Source organism: Orcinus orca, chromosome 3 (genome assembly GCF_937001465.1).
Source record: "Orcinus orca chromosome 3, mOrcOrc1.1, whole genome shotgun sequence".
Classification (NCBI taxonomy): domain Eukaryota; kingdom Metazoa; phylum Chordata; class Mammalia; order Artiodactyla; family Delphinidae; genus Orcinus; species Orcinus orca.
Window position 1 is genome coordinate 150,620,965 of NC_064561.1, and position 22,547 is coordinate 150,643,511.

A 22,547-nucleotide genomic window follows, 5' to 3' on the forward strand; every position below is an offset into this window, starting at 1 on the left:
GCGTCTTCTCCCCTCCCCTCCCATTTGGAGTAGAATTAAAAGTAAATAAACATACAAAAATCAATAGCCTTCCATTAGACCAGTAATGACAGAGAGAAGGTATAATAGAATAAAATATTACAGTCACAGTGGTATCAAAAACCAAGAAGCACCTATGAATAAAGCTGGAAAATATATACAAAGCTTTTTCTGAGGGAAAACTATGAAACTATTGAAGGAGGTAAAAGAAGACTTTAAAAAATGTAGGCCTATATTCTCACAGGTGGGAGGATATAGCATGTCAGTTCTCTACAAATTTTAGGAATCCCAATTAAAATCTCAACAGAGGATGATGGATTCATTAGAAGAGATGAATGGATTTTTATAACTATTTTAGGTAGGAAAACAGTGCATTGCCCATTTCATGCAACTTACATGGTTTTCTGGGGCTCTTTTTCGTGTTCAGTATGTAAATTATTCACACAAATAATAAAGTGAGTGCTAACACACACAGTCTATGCCTTAAGCATATGGGGCTTCCTCACAATTGCCAAGCTTCCTCTTGCTTCTGAGCCTTTGCACATGCTGCTCCCTCAGTGGCCTCTTCACCATTTTTTTTTTTTTTTTTTTTTTTTTTTTTGCGGTACGCGGGCCTCTCACTGCTGTGGCCTCTCCCGTTGCGGAAAACAGGCTCCGGACGCGCAGGCTCAGCGGCCATGGCTCACAGGCCCAGCCGCTCGGCGGCATGTGGGATCCTCCCGGACCGGGGCACGAACCCACGTCTCCTGCATCGGCAGGCGGACTCTCAACCACTGTGCCACCAGGGAAGCCCCTCTTCACCATTTTGACGAAGCCCTGGTTGCCTGCACTACTCTTCCTTGAAGTTTCAGTTTAGATCTCTCCCTCTTTTCTAACTAGGCTTGTATCCTTATTATCTGCCTCTATCAGAGCAGGGAGCACAACCAAACAAGACCTCTGCAGATCCTGACAATGCCCTCTTTGTCTCTTGCAGGTGAGGGAGTTTAACGGTCAACATTTTATTTTGGAGGAAGCAATCACAGGGGATTTCGCTTTGGTGAAAGCCTGGAAGGCAGACCGAGCAGGAAATGTGATTTTCAGGTAATATAATGGTTTTAAAAAATGTTAAATGTAATGCATTTCAGCAACTTTATATTTCCGAAATTATGATTACAAAATGGATATCTTGATATGTTTGGTATTTAAAAATTTATTTTAAAAATGGCTTAAAATCAAACACACCTGTGTGTGTGTATATAGGTGGGTGCAGAACCATTGCTGTGCAGTCATGCTGGTTTGATGCACTTGAGGACATCTGTTCTGATTGGTTGGTACCCATGGTGCACTGTTTGTTAACTATTTGAATCTGTATATCCTTGTATATAGTCGCATACAAATTATTTTTGCCCGTGTACTTTAGTTGCCAAAACTAGTTACAGTGTTGTGACATGCTTAAAAAATGTGACTAAAGCACACAATTATATTTAATTTTGACAGTGTTATTTATATGAATTGTCTTAAAATGCCTGTTACTTTGATATTATGGAAAAATATTGCTAATAATCACTTAGGTCAGTTCTTTTCCAGGCCTATTGGTGTCTTCTAGGAAATGCTTATAAAGATTATGTCTGGAAAGTTGGTTACCCTTAATAATGTTTAACTTTCATTCTCGTTATCTAGATAGCCACAGATATTAAGCCACTTAATAGATTTCAATATCTTTTGATTACCCTAAGCATACTAAATACCAAGTTTTAGTATCTTGGATTTAGGGATTATATAGTTGTTTTTGCAAATTGTGCCATGTTTGAATATACTCATAAAAGTTTTTCAAAATGTTTGGTCTTGAAGACGTCACCTGTTAGGTTACAGAAATACTTGTCTTTCTCATAATACTGGCCTTTTCCTGCTTTTAGTTAGTGATATTTTTTATCTTTACCAAATGCAGCTTTGGTATAATCACAATTAAATTACCAGTGGTCACTTTCATGTTTTTGTTCATTTCTGAAGATCTTCTATGACATTAATACTGTATTTGATTTCTTGAATTTAGCCAATTTTTTGGTTCATTTGTTTTTGTTTTGTTTTTGTTTTTTTGTCCGGGCCACAGCGTATGAGATCTTAGTTCCCCAACTAGGAATCGAACCCGTGCCCCCTGCGGTGGAAGTGTGGGTCTTAACCACCGGACCACCAGGGAAGTCCCGGGATTTAGCCAATTTTTGATATTATAACTAATTTTGGCAATTACAGAGGACATTTTGAATGATGTCTACCTTATTTGACACCTTGATGTAATGCTTGCAAAGCTTAGTTGTTGTTTTTTTTTTAAAGATTAATGAAATTGTATAGTAGCAAATGGAAATGAATTATTTAAAGTATTTCCATGAGTTTATCCTGTGCTTTATTGCCTGTTATCTAAAGACTGCACAAGGGCTATTCTGAGTACAGACCTTATGCCTGTAGTTTCTGCTCAGTAGCCATTGAGCTTTGATGTGAAATGAGAGTGCTTGTCCCCAGTGGTCAGGTGGCCTAGATTCTTAAGATACTGACTTCTAGGCTGACCTTCACGTTTAGTGGGACAACTGGTACAGAGGTCTGTCTAGGCCATTGTTAGAGTGGGCAGGCTCTGCATGCCTGCACCTCAGGCCACTCTGCCCTTGGAGCTTTTGATGCTGGACGTCTGGTGGAATCCAACACGGTAACTTGTCAAAGTACACAAGGATTCCTCTCTTGAGGACACACCTATCCTTGAATCCAAGTGAAAGAAACATTGGTGTCACAAAGAGCTGTTAAGGCATAGCTGTGAATTTCTCTTTACCAAAGAATTTTCCCTATTAATTTACACTCTCAGAAACAAAAATACATTAAAATTTTTATAATTAGAGGAAGTGCATTAATTTAGGAACTTGGGAATGCAGAACCATCAGCAAAATTGGCCGCTTCTTAAAATTTTTCACTTCAGGGTCTGATGGGGGGCTTGTAGCTTTAAAAATTTCATTAGAAGTTGGTTCTCCACACTGATCTTTACGACTCACAAATCACCCATGAATGTTTCAGTTAATTTCAGCAATAGGTTTCTTTAATAGTATAATTACTATACCTTCTCATATAAAGCACTTGCTACTTTTCTTAATATTTTAACAAGAGCAAGCTTAGTGAAATATTTAACTATAAAACAAAGTGGCATCTCAGGTAAAAGACTTAGAGAAATTAGTTTTAGAGTAGATTTATTAATATCCATTTTATTTTTCTGTGTATAACTATGTTGAATATGAAAAGTATTCCCTCTTTCTCTTAACCCCATAAAAAGCTATATAATTGAATGAGGTGACCATCGTATTGTTTTTGTTTATAAAATTGCTATAGAACTTATCAAAAATATGATACACTCTTTTAAAAAGATTCACAAAGTCTTGGTTTACAGAAATTCTTTTAATCTATAATTAAAGCTGAGAGAGACACTTATTTTTGCCCTTCTTTCTCCACTTCCTTATTCCTCTAATGTAGGAAAAGTGCAAGGAATTTCAACTTGCCGATGTGCAAAGCTGCAGAAACCACAGTGGTGGAGGTAAGAGAAGAGGTTATTTCTGATTTCCTGTTGTTAATTTTCAAAGTTGATGTTATGTATTAGTTCAAGAAAAAGTACAATGGTTCATTTGTTTTCATGAAGGAGGGAAAACAATAACCACTTTTTCATTTTGGATGTTGAAGGATTCTATTTAAATATATCATAGTTGAAGGTTTGCTGGAACGTGAGCTTTCTGGTTAGCTATGGTCTCACTAGAACACTTTGTTTGGGAATCAAGCTATTAGGCTGACCAGCTCATAAAAGTCTTTTGGTACTTGAGTAAAGTGGACCTTCTTGGGTGAAGTCTCCAGATGAAATTTTTTTTTCACTTTTTTCTTTTTTTAATTTAATTTAATTTTTTCTTATACAACAGGTACTTATTAGTTATCTATTTTATACATATTAGTGTATATATGTCAATCCCAATCTCCCAATTCATTCCCCCTGCTTTCCCCCCTTGGTGTCCTTACGTTTGTTCTCTGCATCTGTGTCTCTATTTCTGCCTGGCAAACTGGTTCATTTGTACTGTTTTTCTAGGTTTCACATATATGCGTTAATATATGATATTTGTTTTCCTCTTTCTGACTTACTTCACTCTGTATGACAGTCTCTAGGTCCATCCGCTCTCTACAAATGACCCAATTTTGTTCCTTTCTATGGCTGAGTAATATTCTATTGTAAATATGTAACACATCTTCTTTATCCATTCTTCTGTCAGTGGGCATTTAGGTTGCTTCCATGACCTGGCTATTGTAAATAGTGCTGCAGTGAACATTGGGGTGCATCTGTCCTTTGAATTATGGTTTTGTCTGGGTATATGCCCAGTAGTGGGATTGCTGGGTCTTAAGGTAATTCTATTTTTAGTTTTTTAAGGAAATTCCATACTGTTCTCCATCGTGGCTGTATCAATTGACATTCCCATCAACAGTGTAAGAGGGTTCCCTTTTTCTCCACACACTCTCCAGTATTAGTTTTTTGTAGATTTTCTGATTATGGCCATTCTGACCTGTGTGAGGTGACACCTCATTGCAGTTTTTTTGTTTTTGTTTTTGTTTTTTTTCTGCAGTATGCAGTCCTCTCACTGTTGTGGCCTCTCCCGTTGTGGAGCACAGGCTCCAGACGTGCAGGCTCAGCAGCCATGGCTCACGGGCCCAGCCGCTCCGTGGCATGTGGAATCTTCCTGGACCAGGGCACGAACCTGTGTCCCCTGCATCGGCAGGCAGACTCTCAACCACTGCGCCACCAGGGAAGCCCCTCATTGCAGTTTTGATTTGCATTTCTCTTATAATTAGTGATGTTAACCAGCTTTTTGTGTGCCTCTTGGCCACCTGTATGTCTTCTTTGGAGAAATGTCTATTTAGGTTTTCTGCCCATTTTTTGATTGGGTTGTTTGTTTTTTTAATATTGAGCTGCATGAGCTGTTTATATATTTTGGAGATTAATCCTTTGTCCATTATTTCTTTTGCAAATATTTTCTCCCATTCTGAGGGTTGTCTTTTTGTCTTGTTTATAGTTTCCTTTGCTGTGAAAAAGCTTTTAAGTTTCGTTAGGTTCCATTTGTTTATTTTTGGTTTTATTTCCATTTCTCTAGGAGGTGGGTCAAGAAACATATTGCTGTAATTTATGTCAGAGTGTTCTATGTTATCCTCTAAGAGCTTTAGTGTCTGGTCTTACATTTACGTGTTTAATCCATTTTGAGTTTATTTTTGTGTGTGGTGTTAGGGAGTGTTCTAATCTCATTCTTTTACATGTAGCTGTCTGGTTTTCCCAGTACCACTTACTGAAGAGACTGTCTTTTCTCCATGTATATCCTTGCCTCCTTTGTCATAGATTAGTTGACCATAGGTGCGTAGGTTTATCTCTGGGCTTTCTCTCCTGTTCTATTGATCTATATTTCTGTTTTTGTGCCAGTACCGTATTGTCTTGATTACTGTAGCTTTGTAGTATAGTCTGAAGTCAGGGAGTCTGATTCCTCCAGCTCCGTTTTTTCCCCTCAAGGTTGCTTTGTCTATTCTGGGTCTTTTGTGACTCCATACAAATTTTAAGATTTTTTGTTCTAGTTCCATAAAAAATGCCATTGGTAATTTGATAGGGATTGCATTGAATCTGTAGATTGCTTTGGGTAGTATAGTCATTTTCACAATATTGATTCTTCCAGTCCAAGAACATGGTATATCTCTCCATCTGTTTGTGTTGTCTTTGATTTCTTTCATCAGTGTCTTATAGCTTTCTGAGTACAGGTCTTTTACCTCCTTAGGTAGGTTTGTTCTTAGGTATTTTGTTCTTTTTGTTGTAATGGTGAGTGGGATTGTTTCCTTAATTTCTCTTTTTGATCTTTCATTGTTAGTGTATAGGACTGCAAGAGATTTCTGTGCATTAATTTTGTATCCTGCAACTTTACCAGCTTCATTGATTAGCTCTAGTAGTTTTCTGGTGGCATCTTTAGGATTATCTATGAATAATATCATGTCATTTGCAAACCGTGACAGTTGTACTTCTTCTTTTCCAATTTGTATTCCTTTTATTTGTTTTTCTTCTCTGATTGCTGTGGCTAGGACTTCCAAAACTATGTTGAGTAATAGCGGTGAGAGTGGATATCCTTGTCTTGTTCCTGATCTTAGAGGAAATGCTTTCAGTTTTTCACCATTGAGAATGATGTTTGCTGTGGGTTTGTCATATATGGCCTTTATTATATTGAGGTTGTTTCCCTCTATGCCCACTTTGTGGAGAGCTTTTATCATAAATGGATGTTGAATTTGTCAAAAGCTTTTTCTGTATCTATCGAGATGATCATATGGTTCTTATTCTTCAATTTGTTAATATGGTGTATCACATTGATTGATTTGCATATATTGAAGAATCCTTGCATCTCTGGGATAAATCCCACTTGATCGTGGTGTATGATCCTTTTAATGTGTTGTTGGATTCTGTTTGCTAGTATTTTGTTGAGGGTTTTTGCATCTATATTCATCAGTGATATTGGTCTGTAATTTTCTTTTTTTGTAGTATCTTTGTCTGGTTTTGGTATCAGGGTGATGGTGGCCTTATAAAGTGAGTTTTGGAGTGTTCCTTCCTCTGCTGTATTTTGGAAGAGTTTGAGAAGGATGGGTGTTAGCTCTTCTCTAAATGTTTGATAGCATTCACCTGTGAAGCCATCTGGTCCTGGACTTTTGTTTGTTGGAAGACTTTTAATCCCAGTTTCAATTTCATTACTTGTGATTGGTCTGTTCATATTTTCTATTTCTTCCTGGTTCAGTCTTGGAAGGTTATACCTTTCTAAGAATCTGTCCATTTCTTCCAGGTCATCCATTTAATTGGCAAAGTGTTGCTTGTAGTAGTCTCTTATGATGCTCTGTATTACTGTGGTGTCCGTTGTAACTTCTCCTTTTTCATTTCTAATTTTATTGATTTGAGTCCTCCCCTCTTTTTCTTGTTGAGTTTGGCTAAAGGTTTATCAATTTTGTTTATCTTCCCAAAGAACCACCTTTTAGTTTTATTGATCTTTGCTATTCTTTTCTTTGTATCTATTTCTTTTATTTCTGCTCTGATCTTTATGATTTCTTTCCTTCTACTAACTTTGGGTTTTGTTTGTTCTTCTTTCTCTAGTTACTTGTAAGGTTAGATGGTTTATTTGAGATGTTTGTTGTTTCTTGAGGTAGGCTTGTATTACTATATACTTCCCTCTTAGAACTGCTTTTGCTGCATCCCATAGGGTTTGGATCGTCATGTTTTCGTTGTCAATTGTCTCTAGTTATTTTTTATTTCCTCTTTGATTTCTTCAATGATCTCTTGGTTATTTAGTAACGTATTTTTTAGCCTCCATGTGTTAATGCTTTTTACGTTTTTCTCCCTGTAACTTATTTCCAGTCTCATAGTGTTGTGATTGGAAAAGATGCTTGATATGATTTCAGTTTTCTTAAATTTACTGAGGCTTTATTTGTGACCCAAGACGTGATCAATCTATCCTGTAGAATGTTCCGTGTGCACTTGAGAAGAAAGTGTAATCTGCTGTTTTTGGATGGAATGTCCTATAAATATCAATTAAATCTATCTGGTCTATTGTGTCATTTAAAGCTTGTGTTTCCTTATTCATTTTCTGTTTGGATGATCTGTCCATTGGTGTAAGTGAGGTGTTAAAGTCCCCCACTATTGTGTTACTGTTGATTTCCTCTTTTATAGCTGTTAGCAGTTGCCTTATGTATTGAGGTGCTCCTATCTTGGGTGCATATATATTTATAATTGTTATATCTTCTTCTTGGATTGATCCCTTGATTATTATGTAGTGTCCTTCCTTGTCTCTTGTAACATTCTTTATTTTAAAGTCTATTTTATCAGATATGAGTACTGCTATTCCAGCTTTCTTTTGATTTCTATTTGCATGGAATATCTTTTTCCGTCCCCTCACTTTGAGTCTGTATGTGTCCCTAGGTCTGAAGTGGGTCTCCTGTAGACAGCATATATATGGGTGTTATTTTTGTTTCCATTCAGTGAGCCTGTGTCTTTTGTTGGAGCATTTAATCCATTCACGTTTAAGGTAATTTTCGATATGTATGTTCCTATTACCATTTTCTTGATTGTTATGGGTTTGTTTTTGTAGGTCCTTTTCTTCTCTTGTGTTTCCCACTTAGAGAAGTTCCTTTAGCATTTGTTGTAGAGCTAGTTTGGTTGTGCTGAATTCTGTTAGCTTTTGCTTGTCTGTAAAGCTTTTGATTTCTCCATTGAATTCAAATGAGATCCTTACTGGGTAGAGTAATCATGGTTGTAGGCTCTTCCCTTTCATCACTTTAAATATATCGTGCCACTCCCTTCTGGCTTGTAGAGTTTCTGCTGAGAAATCAGCTCTTAAACTTATGGGAGTTTCCTTGTATGTTATTTGTCGGTTTTCCCTCGTTTTTAATAATTTTTCTTTGTCTTTAATTTTTCTCAGTTTGATTACTATGTGTCTTGGCGTGTTTCTGCTTGGGTTTATCCTGCCTGGGACTCTCCGTGCTTCCTGGACTTGGGTGGCTATTTCCTTCCCATGTTAGGGAAGTTTTCGACTCTAATCTCCTTAAATATTTTCTCGGGTCCTCTCTCTCTCTTCTCCTTCTGGGATCCCTATAATGCAAATGTTGGTGCATTTAATGTTGTCCCAGAGGTCTCTTAGGCTGACTTCATTTCTTTTCATTCTTTTTTCTTTATTCTGTTCTGCAGTAGTGAATTCCACCATTCTGTCTTCCAGGTCACTTATCCGTTCTTCTGCCGCAGTTATCCTGTTATTGATTCCTTCTAGTGTATTTTTCATTTCAGTTATTGTATTGTTCATCTCTGTTTGTTTGTTCTTTAATTCTTCTAGGTGTTTGTTCTTTAATTCTTATAGGTCTCTGTGAAACATTTCTTGCATCTTCTCGATCTTTGCCTCCATTCTTTTTCTGAGGTCCTGGATTAATTTCACTATCACTCTTCTGAATTCTTTTTCTGGAAGGTTGCCTATCTCCTTTAGGTGTTTTTAGGTGTTTTTCTGGGGTTTTATCTTGTTCCTTCATCTGGTACATAGTCCTCTGCCTTTTCATTTTGTCTTTTTGTGAATGTCGTTTTTGTTCCACAGGCTGCAGGATTGTAGTTCTTCTTGTTTTTGCTGTCTGCCTTCTGGTAGATGAGGCTATCTAAAAGGCTTGTGCAAGCTTCCTGATAGGAGGGACTGGTGGTGGGTAGAGCTGGGTGGGTTCTCTGGTGGACAGAGCTCAGTAAAACCTTAATCCACTTGTCTGCTGATGGGTGGGGCTGACTTTCCTACCTGTTTGTTTTTTGGCCTGAGGCAACCCAGCACTAGGGCCTAGAAGCTGTTTGGTGGGGCTAATGGTGGACTCTGGGAGAGCTCATGCTCAGGACATGCAGGCTCAGCTGCCATGGCTCATGGGCCCAGCAACTCCGCAGCATGTCGGATCTTCCCGGACAAGGGCACGAACCCGCGTCCCCTGCATCGGCAGGCGGACTCTCAACCACTGCGCCGCCAGGGAAGCCCCTTCCCAGAACTTCTGCTGCCAGTGTCCTTGTTCCAGTGGTGAGCCCTCTGCCCCCACCCACCCACCCACCCCCTCCCGCTCCTGCAGGAGACCCTCCAACACTAGCACATAGGTCTGGTTCAATCTCCTATGGGATAACTGCTCCTTCCCCCCGGGTCCTGATGCACACACTACTTTGTGTGTGCCCTCTCGAAGTGGAGTCTGTGTGTCCCCCAGTCCTGTCAAAGTCCTGCAGTCAAATCCCGCTAGCCTTCAAAGTTTGATTCTCTGGGAATTCCTCCTCCTGTTGCTGGACCCCAGGTTGGGAAGCCTGATGTCGGGCTCAGAACCTTCACTCTCGTGGGTGGACTTCTGTGGTATAAATGTTCTCTAGTTTGTCTCCAGATGATTTCGTGTATACAGAATCCTAGGAAAATAGTAAGTTGTATTAGGAGAAGTTCCTTATCTCGCTGTTAGTTACTGGTGTTACTTTAAGGAAGAAGGAGGCTAGTACAGCTCATTGCTTTGATGTGGTTCTCTTCGGAACAGTTGAATTAAGGCACTAACTGACTCTCCTTTGGACATCTCAGGGTTTGGGAGAGACTAGAATAATTTTAGAACCTTCCCAGAGTTCAAGCTCTGGGACAGAAATAGGTGCTTATACCAAAATCTTGCCATTTTGTTTATACATATTTGAACCTGAAAGGAGACTTCAAAATGCTTCATTTAGGCTTTGAGGATCACTTTGGAACCAAATTTTCTTGGGCGTTTGAGATAGCTTTCCCATGGGAGGGCTTTATAGGAACCCATCCTGCGATCTGAAAATGAGTATATATGTTCTTAATTTTTCTTGTGATGGTATTATTCTACCTGGCATTTTTTCATTCATCCATATGCTTGCCCAAGATGGTATTTCATGGAGGCAGTGCTGTCATATGTTTGAAATAATCAGATGTTAGAATTCTGTTTCTCTCTTGGAAAGTGAAGTATATTATTATTATTATTATTTTTTTTTTTAGTAGATAGCCATAGTTTGGCTTCATTTTTTGGTTTGTTTTCTTCCTCTTTTATGGAAGTATAGTTAATTTACAGTGTTTGAAGTGTATTATTTTTAAAGTGCTGGGGAATGTGGTACTTTCAACACTGCCAGGGTGGTTTCTTTTGCAACGGCTTCAGTATATTTTCTGCTTTTAAAATGAATAATGTGGTTTACTCTCTCTGTGCGATCTTTTTTTTTTTAATCGAATCATCTTAATGACCTGTCCATTGCACACATCTGTAACAGTACTGAAAAAAAGCCTATAGCATAGCTTAAAATAATTGATAGTTTAACCCTCTCTTGATTGTATGTACTTCTGTAAAACTGCCACAAACCAGTATTTTTTCTCTGAGTACCATGGGGCAGTATGCATTGTCCTGGGTGAATTTCTTTTTTTCTTTCTTTTATAATCTGGTTCTTTTCAGCCAATCTTATCTCTTCCAAAAGCAGGAAGTGACTCTCTACTGTCTGAGAATTAATGTAGATATTAGGAAAGAGAGGTTCTCTGTTGGCATAAGGGAAGAGGAGATAAAATCCTTTAATTGATCCTGCAAATATGATAAAAGCTGCCCTCCCTGTGTCCTAGAACAGACATCTCTGATTCACAGCATTCTGTCCTGTTAGACACAGACTCACATTAGGATCCCTTTCAATATAGTGCTGTTGATGGCCACTCCCAATTGATTATACCCACACTGTCCAACTGGTAGCCACTAGCCACATGCGACTTTTAAAATTTAAATTAATTAAAATTAGATAAAGTAGAAATTCAGTTTCTCTTCAGTAACTACATATGCTAGTGACTATTGTGTTGATCCACATAGATAAAGAATATTGTCATCGCTGGAGAAAGTTTGGACAGAACCTAATTGGAAGGATCAAGATGAAGTATAATTTGTCATTCTAGTTTAGGAATATAAGCAAAACAGCAATTTAGACAATAAAGTATTGTAAGCCTGCTCCCTCTGCGTGCTCATAGTAGAAGAGGTCCACATGCCTTTAGGTTGAATTGTAAGAACTTGTGCTCTTGGATGTAGAAGATAATTTGGAATTGGGGATGATGAATAGATTGGGTGTCTTCTGATAACAAAAAATCTATCTGGACTGTGAGTTTTGTATTATTCTTAGTCTAGTGACTACCCTGGACCTCCAGCTCCTCTTCTGTGCTATGTTTTGTGCACTCTGTTACCTGCATTGGCCTTTAGGACTCTGTAATTCTTTTCCTGTAGCCCATAGCTACTTTATTGTGCAGTGGTCCTAGTGAGACGGATAATTATGAGCTGGTTTAACAGGAGTCTTCAGAGATCTTAAATTACCTGCGTATTTTCCTGCCTGTTAAATATTAACAATAATAATAGTTACTATTAATCAAGTATTTATTATGTTTTAGTCACTGCTGTATTCTTCATGGTTATTGTTAATTTTTTTAATGTTAACGATAGTCATATGAGGTAGGAATCATTATTATCCTTATTTTACAGATAAGAACTTAAAAGCACAGAGAGGTTTGGTTATATACCTGATGTGATGTCACACAGCTAGATGGAGCTAGGATAGAACCACAGAATGACTGATTCCGGGGTGTCTGCACTTTTCCACTATTTTATGAAATATTCTCAAATCATCATCAATGGATGGTGTTTCAAAATCTTGAAAGGTATTGAATTTCTGGAAGTAGTCCATTTCAATGCTAACTATTAGAATCAAGCAGATTGGGAGTTTTGGGCCAATATATTCCTCTACCCCCAGCTTTCCTTGCTAGTTATTCCAATTATGGTCTTTTTGCCTCCTTCACCATCTGCCTCCAAGAGGGCTTTGAGAAAAGCATCATCCTGTGATCAAAAGCCCTGTGGGTTCATTCAGTCTTCCTCTTGGATTCTGTTCATTCTGTTGTGTCGCCTCTCTGAACTGTGCAGCTTTTCAGAGACTTCCCTGAACATGGTGATTGAATGTCTATTCTTGTACTGCAGTATCTTAAGCAGTGGGAGCTTTAACAATGACTACACCCTACATTTCAAACAAAGCCTTTTTTTTTTTTAGAACTCTTAGCTCATCTCCTTTCTCTTATAAATGAGGACATGAAGGATTTTTCAGTAGCAGGATCTGGGTTAGAGCCTGTCTCCTAAAGCACCACTCCACCCCCTGGTGCTTAATCTTTTCAGCCTTTCTCCCTGGTTACCCCCTATAACTTGAGTTTTATGGGAGGTAAAGAGAGGGGTAGAACTATAAATATCTAAAATATTAGTGATAATTCCCTCAGATATCTTAAAGTCTTTTTGCACGTAGAAGCAAGGTGGCAGGGGACTTCCCTGGTGACGCAGTGGTTAAGAATCCTCCTGCCAATGCAGGGGACACGGGTTCAAGCCCTGGTCTGGGAAGATCTCACATGCCGTGGAGTAACTAAGCCTGTGCACCACAACTACTGAGCCTGTGCTCTAGAGCCTGCGAGCCACAACTACTGAGTCCATGTGACACAACTACTGAAGCCCACACGCTTAGAGCCCATGCTCTGCAACAGGAGAAGCCACCGCAATGAGAAGCCCGCACACTGCAATGAAGAGTAGCCCCCACTCGCCACAAGTAGAGAAAGCCCGTGCACAGCAACAAAGACAACAATGCAGCCAAAAAAATAAATAAAATAAATAAATAAATTAAAAAAAAAAAAAGAAGCAGGGTGGCAAAGGAACATAAAGCTGTCTCTTGCTTTTTTGGTTCATAATTTCTCCTCCAATTGACAAGAGGTAAACCAGTATATTTATCTTGAATTGAAGAGAATACCAAATTGGCCCTTGACATGAATTATTTCTGGTTTCTCTAAAAGTGGGATATTGCTCCTTTGTGGAAAAATTTTGCCTTTCAAATGTGTTCTAAACAGACTTCTGAGTTGTGGAAAACCAATTATGTCTGTTTACCCATGTAACAAAACCGATATGAATATTGCGTTTGCATTCTTAAAACCTGCAGCCATTTGCGTGTTTCCCACAAAGTTATGACATAGTGAAGGCTGGCTGTCTCTTTCCCCGTCTCTTAAGGAACTGGGGGTAGTTACTTGGGGAAAATAGTACAAGTGGGTGCACATATTGGCATACATGCCAGAAAGATATTTCTCTTTTTAGGACAGACAGTGTTATTTCTGGACCTCCTCTTTGAGTGGGTGGAATCTTCCCTGATAAACTTCACAAGTGTAAGTGCAAGACCAGCCAGGGAACAACTCTTGGCATTGCGTTCCATGTGTATGAGTAACAGCAGTACTGTGGAACTCATTTGGCTTTTGTAGGGGTCTGTTAACCCTTCAACTTCCCATGAGCCCCTCAGCCAGTCTCCTGGGTGCATATCCAGTCAGGCTGTGTTTCTCTGGGAAGTTACCATTCTTTACATTTTTTTTTTTTTTTAAAGCAACTTATAATAGAAAACTCAGGGGGAGGGGCGCGAGTGCTTCACTCAGGAGAGTGTTGATGCTTTGTCTCCTGCAAGCAGCCTGGCGTGCCGGTGCTGTCAGGGAAGCTCATCTGACTCAGCCACCGAAGGCTGTTCAGGTTACCTGTGAACAAAATAACCCATCTAGTTTCTTCAGGTGTGTGCCCTGGCTGGTGTTGGAAGATGGCAAGGTTTATGCAAGGCCTCTTCAGCTATTTTGGGTAATTTCAGCTTTTAGTTAAGACAAACACATTCATTACCATGACTTCAATAAAGTTATTTTTATTATTTTTATATTATGGCATATTTATGTATTTGCTTGTGAAAGAATTGTTCATATTACATGATATTTGATGCATACAAGTATTATATGCATGTAGCCTTTGTGGGTGATAAAGCACAATAATAAATTGAACACCTAAGAACCCACCTAAGGTAAGGATTGGCGGATTGCTTATTCTCATTTTCATCTGCCTGCCTTTCCTGCAGAGAGAGCCACTGTCAGGAATATTGTGGTTATCAGTCCCTTAAAAATAATTCTAAGTCATAAGGTATGGACATATGGAAGATTATTTTTCAAAGATATCCTAAGACTTTTTGTTTAGAAGAGCCAAGCTTTGGGACCTGTGACTTCTGTGTCCCGTACTAGTGCCTGGTACATGCCGTGTCTCCAGAGGAGGTTAACTAGAGGAAAAGATTAGGGGTACATCTGCCATCCTGCCAAGAAGATATGTGTTGTTCCTGATTGGTGGATGAGGAAAGGTGAAAATAGCATTGTAAATGGTATCACAAATTTTGTTTTTAATGTTTATTATGAAGGCTAATGGACATACACAACGGTAAACAGAAGAGTGTAATGAACCCATCTGAGCTCGTCCTCCAGCTCCAATGACTGTCAACCCACGATCACTCCTGCCCCGTCTTCATCCCCATCTCCTGCCTCCTCTTGTAGTATCTTGAGATAATCACCGGATATTGTATCCCTCATGAGCTTACATTATAATGCTCAAGTCTGACAATAGGTGCAATAAATAAGTAAAATATATATTATATTAGATATTGATAAATATTAAGGAGATGAAACAAAGCATGAAAAGGGACATGAAATGTCAGGAGAAGAAAGATAAATTTTGTTTTTGTCTTTGCTTCCCCCCCCCCTTTTTTTTTTTTTTGCGGTACGTGGGCCTCTCACTGTTGTGGCCTCTCCCATTGCGGAGCACAGGCTCCAGATGCGCAGCCCCAGCGGCCATGGCTCACGGGCCCAGCCGCTCCACAGCATGTGTGATCTTCCCAGACCGGGGCACGAACCCATGTCCCCTGCATCGGCAGGCGGACTCTCAACCACTGCGCCACCAGGGAAGCACCCCTGTCTTTTTTTTTTGTCCGTACTGCATGGCTTGTGGGGTCTTAGTTCCCTGACCAGGGATTGAACCCGGGCCCTCGGCAGTGGGACTGTGGAGCCCTAACCCCTGGACCGCCAGGGAGTTCCCCAAAGTGGAAGTTTGAAGGGGTTGGTCAGTAACAGAAGGCCCCACTGAGATGACAGTTGAGCAGAGGCCTCCGGGAGGTGAGGAAGCTGGGCGGTGGAAAGAGGAGCAGTGGAGCCTCCCTGGTGGACCTGGCAACTGGGGATGACACACTCCCCTTTCTTCCGTCTGAGGTGGTGGGCCGAGGACTCTTATATGAGGGTAGCTGTCTTGAGAATCATGGCAGTATCTTCTTCCTAGGCTGTGTGAAGTGTGATTTCTGTTTTTAGTTCATTTGTAATAGTTCGCAAGATGACTAGGCCCAAATCTGACTTTAAAACTCTGAGATGAATGGAGAATGTGAATTTGAGATTGGAGCCTCCTGACTTTTGTGACTCTCTGGCCCTGTTTGGAGAACTTTGTGTTGACAACACCTCATGAATTACCTTTGCAGAAGAAGTCAAACTGGTGGTTAGTTCACTTTACACTAGGATGTGGGAATACAGTGGATTTTAACCATTCGACCTAATCACTTCAGTGGATCCTGTGAACATTTAATCTCCACCAAGCAGGCCCAATTCGTGTATCGATGTTTTAGAGACTGGTTATCTTCCGTCCTGCTTCAGGAAAAATGAAACTGCGCACGGGATAAACATAATTCCTTTCCTCTTAAGTTTCTTTTATTCTTAATCCTAAGATTGCTAATGCCTTTTGATATTACAGAGAAACTCATAATTTTTCCAAGAGATGGTAAAAAGAAAAAAGAAATAGGTCTGAACAGGAAAAAACCTAAAGGTTCCATCCACCCAAGAGAAACACATGTAACCATGTTGAGAAACTTCATTAGACAGATGCAATGTCAAGCACACACATGCATACACAGGCGACCACTGCTCCATGCCTGTATGGAATTTATGCCCACGCACAAATTGCTGATTGACTTGGAGACATGATATTTATGAACTTGGCTGAAATGTCAAATTTGACATTCACTGTGTGAAGCATAATATAGTAAATGCCCTTCACTGCACTTTAGTATATACCTGGTAATGCTCTCTACTTCTCTTCCTTAGTGAGAAGATAAGGACAGCAAGAACCTGTTTAATCCTAATCCTCTTTACTTCATTCACACAGGCCAGCTGAGTTGAACACTCAACACAAGTTCTTTAAAAACACAGGCAGGTAAAAGAGCTATTTGATACAATACAAAAAGAAGGAACACCCTCTTCCCACCAACTCCCCATGAACCCTGGGACCTCATGATCCTAACGCATAATACGGTCACCTTCCCAAGTGTTAACTTTGGGGATGATGTGGTGAGCTATGGATGTCATTTACAGTGATTGATTTTTAAGTCTGTTAAATTATATAATATCCTTAATTTACATTTTTTTCTTTTTTAGTTTCTCAGTTATAGGATTTTATTAATGCTTTTAGATTTCATTTTTTAAAAAGTGATTGCTATACCACTCTGAAAGAGATATCTATAAATTTATGCTACAAATTCAGCCAGATGTACATTGCTTTGACAGATGATAATATCCTTACACAACTAAACTAAATGAAGTGATTGACTCTACTTATTTTGAAGTATTAAAGTATTTAAAGACAATTCATTCATTTCCTTGAATTTTCGTAAAATGCAACACTGATTTGAGAATATTTCAATGCTAATGAAGATGTATTTAGTGAAGATTTAGTTGAATATTTTGACAAAATAACCTTCTCAGTAATAGAGTCACTATTCTGTTATTATTTGCTGTTTCTACCAAGGAAGCAGTAAATATAAAAAACATGAACTTGGGGAGTGCCAGGTATTAACTTCACTGCATATTTTTTTTGTGTGTGTACTCTTATAGATTAATAATTCTTAGCCTAATGACCATTTACATCCAGAAGAATAGCAGAATAGAAGTATGGTTTGTTGATGGTAAAAATTAAATCAAGTGCTAATCCTGACATTTTATTTCTTGTTGCTTGGTAACAGTGCAGCAACTCTGTAAGAGTTCCTTTATCTCAGCTACAGTGGACTTCATTGCCTTGTGGGGTAGCAATACCAACCGCAGCAAGTCATTTGTATGCCATTACCCTTCCAGAATTTTGTTGCTATTTTTTATTGTTAGTGCAGAGATCCTAAAAGAAAGTCATTTTAATAATACATCCTCCTTATTTGATGGATTGGTGAATTTTATTCTAGCTACTTTTGGCTTTTCGGCTTTGTGTCTGTAATTTCTGAGGTTTCACAAATTTGTGTTTTATCAGTCTGTACAGTATTAGCCTAGGCTTTTGAATTTCATTGTAAATATGTACATTCTAAGTGATTCTTCATTAGTTCTTAGTGAACATCTTTTATCCTTGACCACCAAAGAAGGGAGAAAAAAATATCTGGGCAGAATTTTTCTTTCTTAAAAATAGGACACATACCTCATCCTTCTCTAATATAGAGCATTCCTAGTTTTAGAACCTGCTTTAGGAAAAGGAAGCCTGTTGAACCAGTGTGATTTGTTTTAAGTGAAAGGCTGATTCATATTGTGTATACTATATATGTTCTATATGCTGTTAGTTCACAATTATTACTTACAACAAAGGTTGATAAACTATAGCCCGTGGCCTGTTTTTGTATTGTCTAAGAAATTTTTATATTTTTAAAGGTTGTTTAAAAAAAAAAAAAAAAGCAATATGTGACAGAGACAGTGTGGAGCCTATAAAGCCTGAAATATTATCTGGCCCTTTGCAGATAAAAACTTGCAGACCCTTGATTTATGGCATAGTTTCCATTTCTATAGTCTGAATATATTAAATGTCACTAAGTATTATTTTTTAAAGGACCAGTGAACTTAAGTAGAACTGAAATAAAATAATGATAACTGGTTTGAAGAGAAGCAATGAAAAAATTAAATTGAATAATATGAATTTGTGAAGAAGTAGTGACATGATTATGCAGTTTGGTGGGTCTGTTTTGGGGGCAACCACGAAGAAAGGAAGATTACATGTAGCAACTTGTTTATCTTGCTTATCTTGCCACAGTTTTTACAATTTCTTTACTAACTCAATGCCTTTGTCAATAAATCTGACTTTAATAAAATTGTATAGTGATAGACTCACTTTATTAGAAGCATTTTGCTTTTTCCTGCCCATTAGACTTTATGTCATACTTGAGGCCAGTTTCTTACTTACAATGTCTGTATCCTGGGGTGATGGGGTGAGGACTTCTCCAACTTGACCTGGGTCTGGCACTCAGCTGCAGCTCCTGCTGTCTGGAAGAATTTCCAGGAGCTACGGAAGTGGTCCAGAGCTGGAGTCATCCTGTGTCCCTGGGTTTTGGAAGGGCCCTGCAGCCCTGGGTTTTCATCTCCTCTGGAGCTGTGCCCCCCACATCCTGGAGAGAGGGCAGGAGAAGAATTGTGGACAGACTTTGGGCAAAGTGAGGCTCATTTTCTCAGCCTTCCAAACCAGGGCTTTTAGCTTCCTATTTTCTTTTTAGTCAAAAATGTGTTTCTAAGAGTTATCTGGCTATTTCTTATTTATTGGTAAGGTAAAGCCTGAAATCAGGAAGTTAACCAGGGCAGCCATGTGTTTTTTTATCTGGCATTAGTCTTCTTAAGCAATAGAAAGGGCTCCAACCAGCCAAACTGTATTCTAGTGATGAGAGATAAAAGTCAATTTTTTACTTATTTATTTTTGCTGTGCTGTGCGGCTTATGGGATTTTATTATAGTTCCCCGACCAGGGATCGCACCTGGGGCCCTGGCAGTGAGAGTATCAAGTCCTAACCACTGGACCACCAGAGAATTCCCAAAAGTCAATTATTTTAGCTAGACTCACTTAACTCCTCTTTCTTGTAAGCAAAGGCCCAGAAAACCCCATGCTTGAGCACCATTTCTGTATTAGTAGGCGTTTTATATTACTTTATATTTGTAATGCTTTATGTTTTCAAAGTGCTTTTACATATATTATCTCATTTAATCCTCTTAATCACCAGGTGAGGTAGGAGGAGAAGCAGTTTTCTTATAATATTACAAATGAGAAAACTGAGAGACAGATCAGTTTCTGGGAATAGATCATTGGGAAGTTGAACGGCTTAATGAAAAGGACATTTGAAAGACTTGGTTTAAGTCCTGACTTTCCATGTTTCCTCTGCCACTGTCCTGCCATGACAATACTGAGGCTTTATTTCTGAGACACTGAACATTTCTGAAAATGTTGGCATAGCTAAGTGGACTTTCATAGGAGCTTTCACCTTATTTTAAGTGCAAATGGAAAGGGTCATGATTTTAGGTGTTGTACATAGAATGGATTTTTATGGAGTTGTGAAGGGAGACAGGGTAGCCGATGAGGAGACTATTGCAGTGGTCCAGGCAAGAGGTGATGGTGGCTTGGACTTGAGTGGTGGAGCGGAAGTGGGGAGAGGTGGTGGAATTGAGATATACAGTATCTTGGAAGAGGAATCTTATCAGACTTGCCGATGCCTTGGATGTGGAATGCTGGGGTAGAGGAAAGGCAGAGAGTAAAATGATTCCCACCTGACTTGAGCAATGGTGTGACACCTACCAAGCTGAGGAAGCCTGGGAACAGCTTTTGGAAGGAGGAGTAACAAGAGCCCTGGTAGGATTGATTGGCTTTTTTAGGCATTCAAGTGGTGATGTAGGTGAAGATGGACATGTATGTGTTGTGCTCAGAGGAGAGGTCTAGAAGGGAGTTATACAATTGGGAATAATCCACATATATTTGATAAGTAGAGTCATGGAATAGAAAAGAACACTTAGCGAAAAAGTCCTGGGACTAAGCTCTAGGAGTCTCAGTATATTTCTTTCTTTCTTTCTTTCTTTTTCTTTATTTTTGTGAACAGTATCTGAGATTAAGAATCACATCTTTATTTACAATAGCCAGGACATGGAAGCAACCTAAGTGTCCATCAACAGATGAATGGATAAAGAAGATGTGGCACATATATACAATGGAATATTACTCAGCCATAAAAAGAAATGAAATTGAGTTATTTGTAGTGAGGTGGATGGACCTAGAGTCTGTCATACAGGGTGAAGTAAGTCAGAAAGAGAAAAACAAATACCATATGCTAACGCATATATATGGAATCTAAAAAAAAAAAATGAAAGGTTCTGAAGAACCTAGGGGCAGGATAGGAATAAAGACACAGATGCAGAGAATGGACTTGAGGACACAGGGAGGGGGAAGGGTAAGCTGAGACTAAGTGAGAGAGTGGCATGGACATATATACACTACCAAATGTAAAATAGATAGCTAGTGGGAAGCAGGTGCATAGCACAGGGAGATCAGATTGGTGCCTTGTGACCACCTAGAGGGGTGGGATAGGGAGGGTGGGAAGGAGACATAAGAGGGAGGAGATATGGGGATATATGTATACATATAGCTTATTCCCTTTGTTATACAGCAGCAACTAATACAACATTGTAAAGCAATTATACTCCAATAAAGATGTTAAAAAATGAAACAAAATAAAAAAAGAAATAGAAAAAGAAAACCAATCACATCTTTGCCTCCCACTGGCATTGTGACCTTGGACAAATAAGTACTTTAGAATCCCAGCTTCTCTATAAGCATCTCCTGTGTATTTGCCTATTTCACGGGTCTCTTTTGAGCGTCAGTGGGTTAGGTCATTTGGATGTGTTTTCTAAAGCTCTGAAGTGCTATGTTCTTACCTTGATCCCTCCTGCTGCTTTGATTAATGAACCTCAGATGACTGTCCTCACTGGCCCAGTGACAGTGACTATAGGACCACCCCGTGGGTTGCAGCTGGCAAGGCACACCCTCCCTATCCTTTTCCTGTCATCCAGAGTTCTTGAGATGTAGGGGAATTAAAACTCCATAATACCACCGACTTCTAAAATCTCAGGACATTATCAAAAAACTAATCTAGATTGTTTTTTAAATATATTGTTAGCTTTAATCGGCAATAAATTACCTAATATTTAAAGCTCATCAAAATCGACCTAAATATGTTGATGCCTTACATTGAGCAAATGCAGTGATGACTTTTAAGGTGAGCATTATGGACCCCTTATAGAAAGGAAGGTTCTTATAAATCTGTCATTTCATTAGCTTATGAAATGACAGATTTATAAGTTGCATGCAGTCAAAAATTGATGGCCACTCTCTGCTGTCATATTTTAAATGGAGGATTAGCCAATGACCTATTTATCTCTTTTTGTACTTTGGCGCAAAAGATTCAGATATTCTGGTTTGGGATGAAAACTAACCTTTGTTCCCTGATGAAACATGCTTGTACTGAATATCCACCTTGAATTCTTTTCATTGAAAGTAACATTAATTGTTTTAGGGGGCGTAAGAGAAATGAAATGAATAAAGAGGGCCTCAGATATTCATTCATGCTTCATGTTCAACTAAGTGCACACCACTACCTGCAAACGTCAGAGAGACTAAGGGTCAAGAAATAGACCCTTGTTTCTTTAGGATGCAGCACACTGTTACATATAAATAAATTAGTCTGCAGGTGTGTTTTCACTGCTTCCTTATGAAAGCTTTGCCTTTGAATTTTCACAGACTCAGGAAAAGGTATGTTTTATTTAGTTTGTTTTTAGATGAAATGGTTTGAAACAAACGGTTAATTTGGGAGAAATAATGAAAGATTAGAAACCAAGGATGACTTAATTGTTAGAAAGTACAGTAGTCCCTCCTTTTCTAGGGTTTCACTTTTCACAGCTTCAGTTACTTGTAGTGAACTGTGGTTCAAAAATATTAAATGGAAAATTCCAGAAATAAACAATTGATAGGTTTTAAATTACATGTTGTTCGGAGTAGTGGATGAAATCTCACCCGCTCCAATTCTGTCCCGCCTGGGATCCCCAGCCGTCAACATCTGCTCCTGACACCCAGCCATCAACATGGCTTGATGATCCAGGATGACATGGAGCAGATGATCTTCCTTCTGATACATCGTCAGAAAGTCAGTAGTAGTCTAACATTACGTCACAGTGCCTATATCATTCACCTCACTTCATCTCGTCACACAGGCATTTTATCATTTCGCATGGTCACAAGAAGAAGAAGGGAGAGCACAGGATAGTAATGTAATTT

The 22,547-nt window shown here is 38.9% G+C and overlaps 1 protein-coding gene across 3 annotated transcripts in view; it reads left to right on the plus strand.

Annotated features, from left to right (window-relative positions):
- OXCT1 (3-oxoacid CoA-transferase 1) overlaps positions 1-22,547 on the plus strand; it is a 143,429-nt gene that overhangs the window by 26,011 nt on the left and 94,871 nt on the right. For all 3 annotated transcript variants that reach the window (XM_049708189.1, XM_004265961.4, XM_033421200.2), the window contains exons 6-7: positions 992-1,098; positions 3,505-3,565. In XM_049708189.1, coding sequence (XP_049564146.1) covers positions 992-1,098; positions 3,505-3,565 — 168 coding nt within the window. The remainder of the gene's footprint in view (positions 1-991; positions 1,099-3,504; positions 3,566-22,547) is intronic.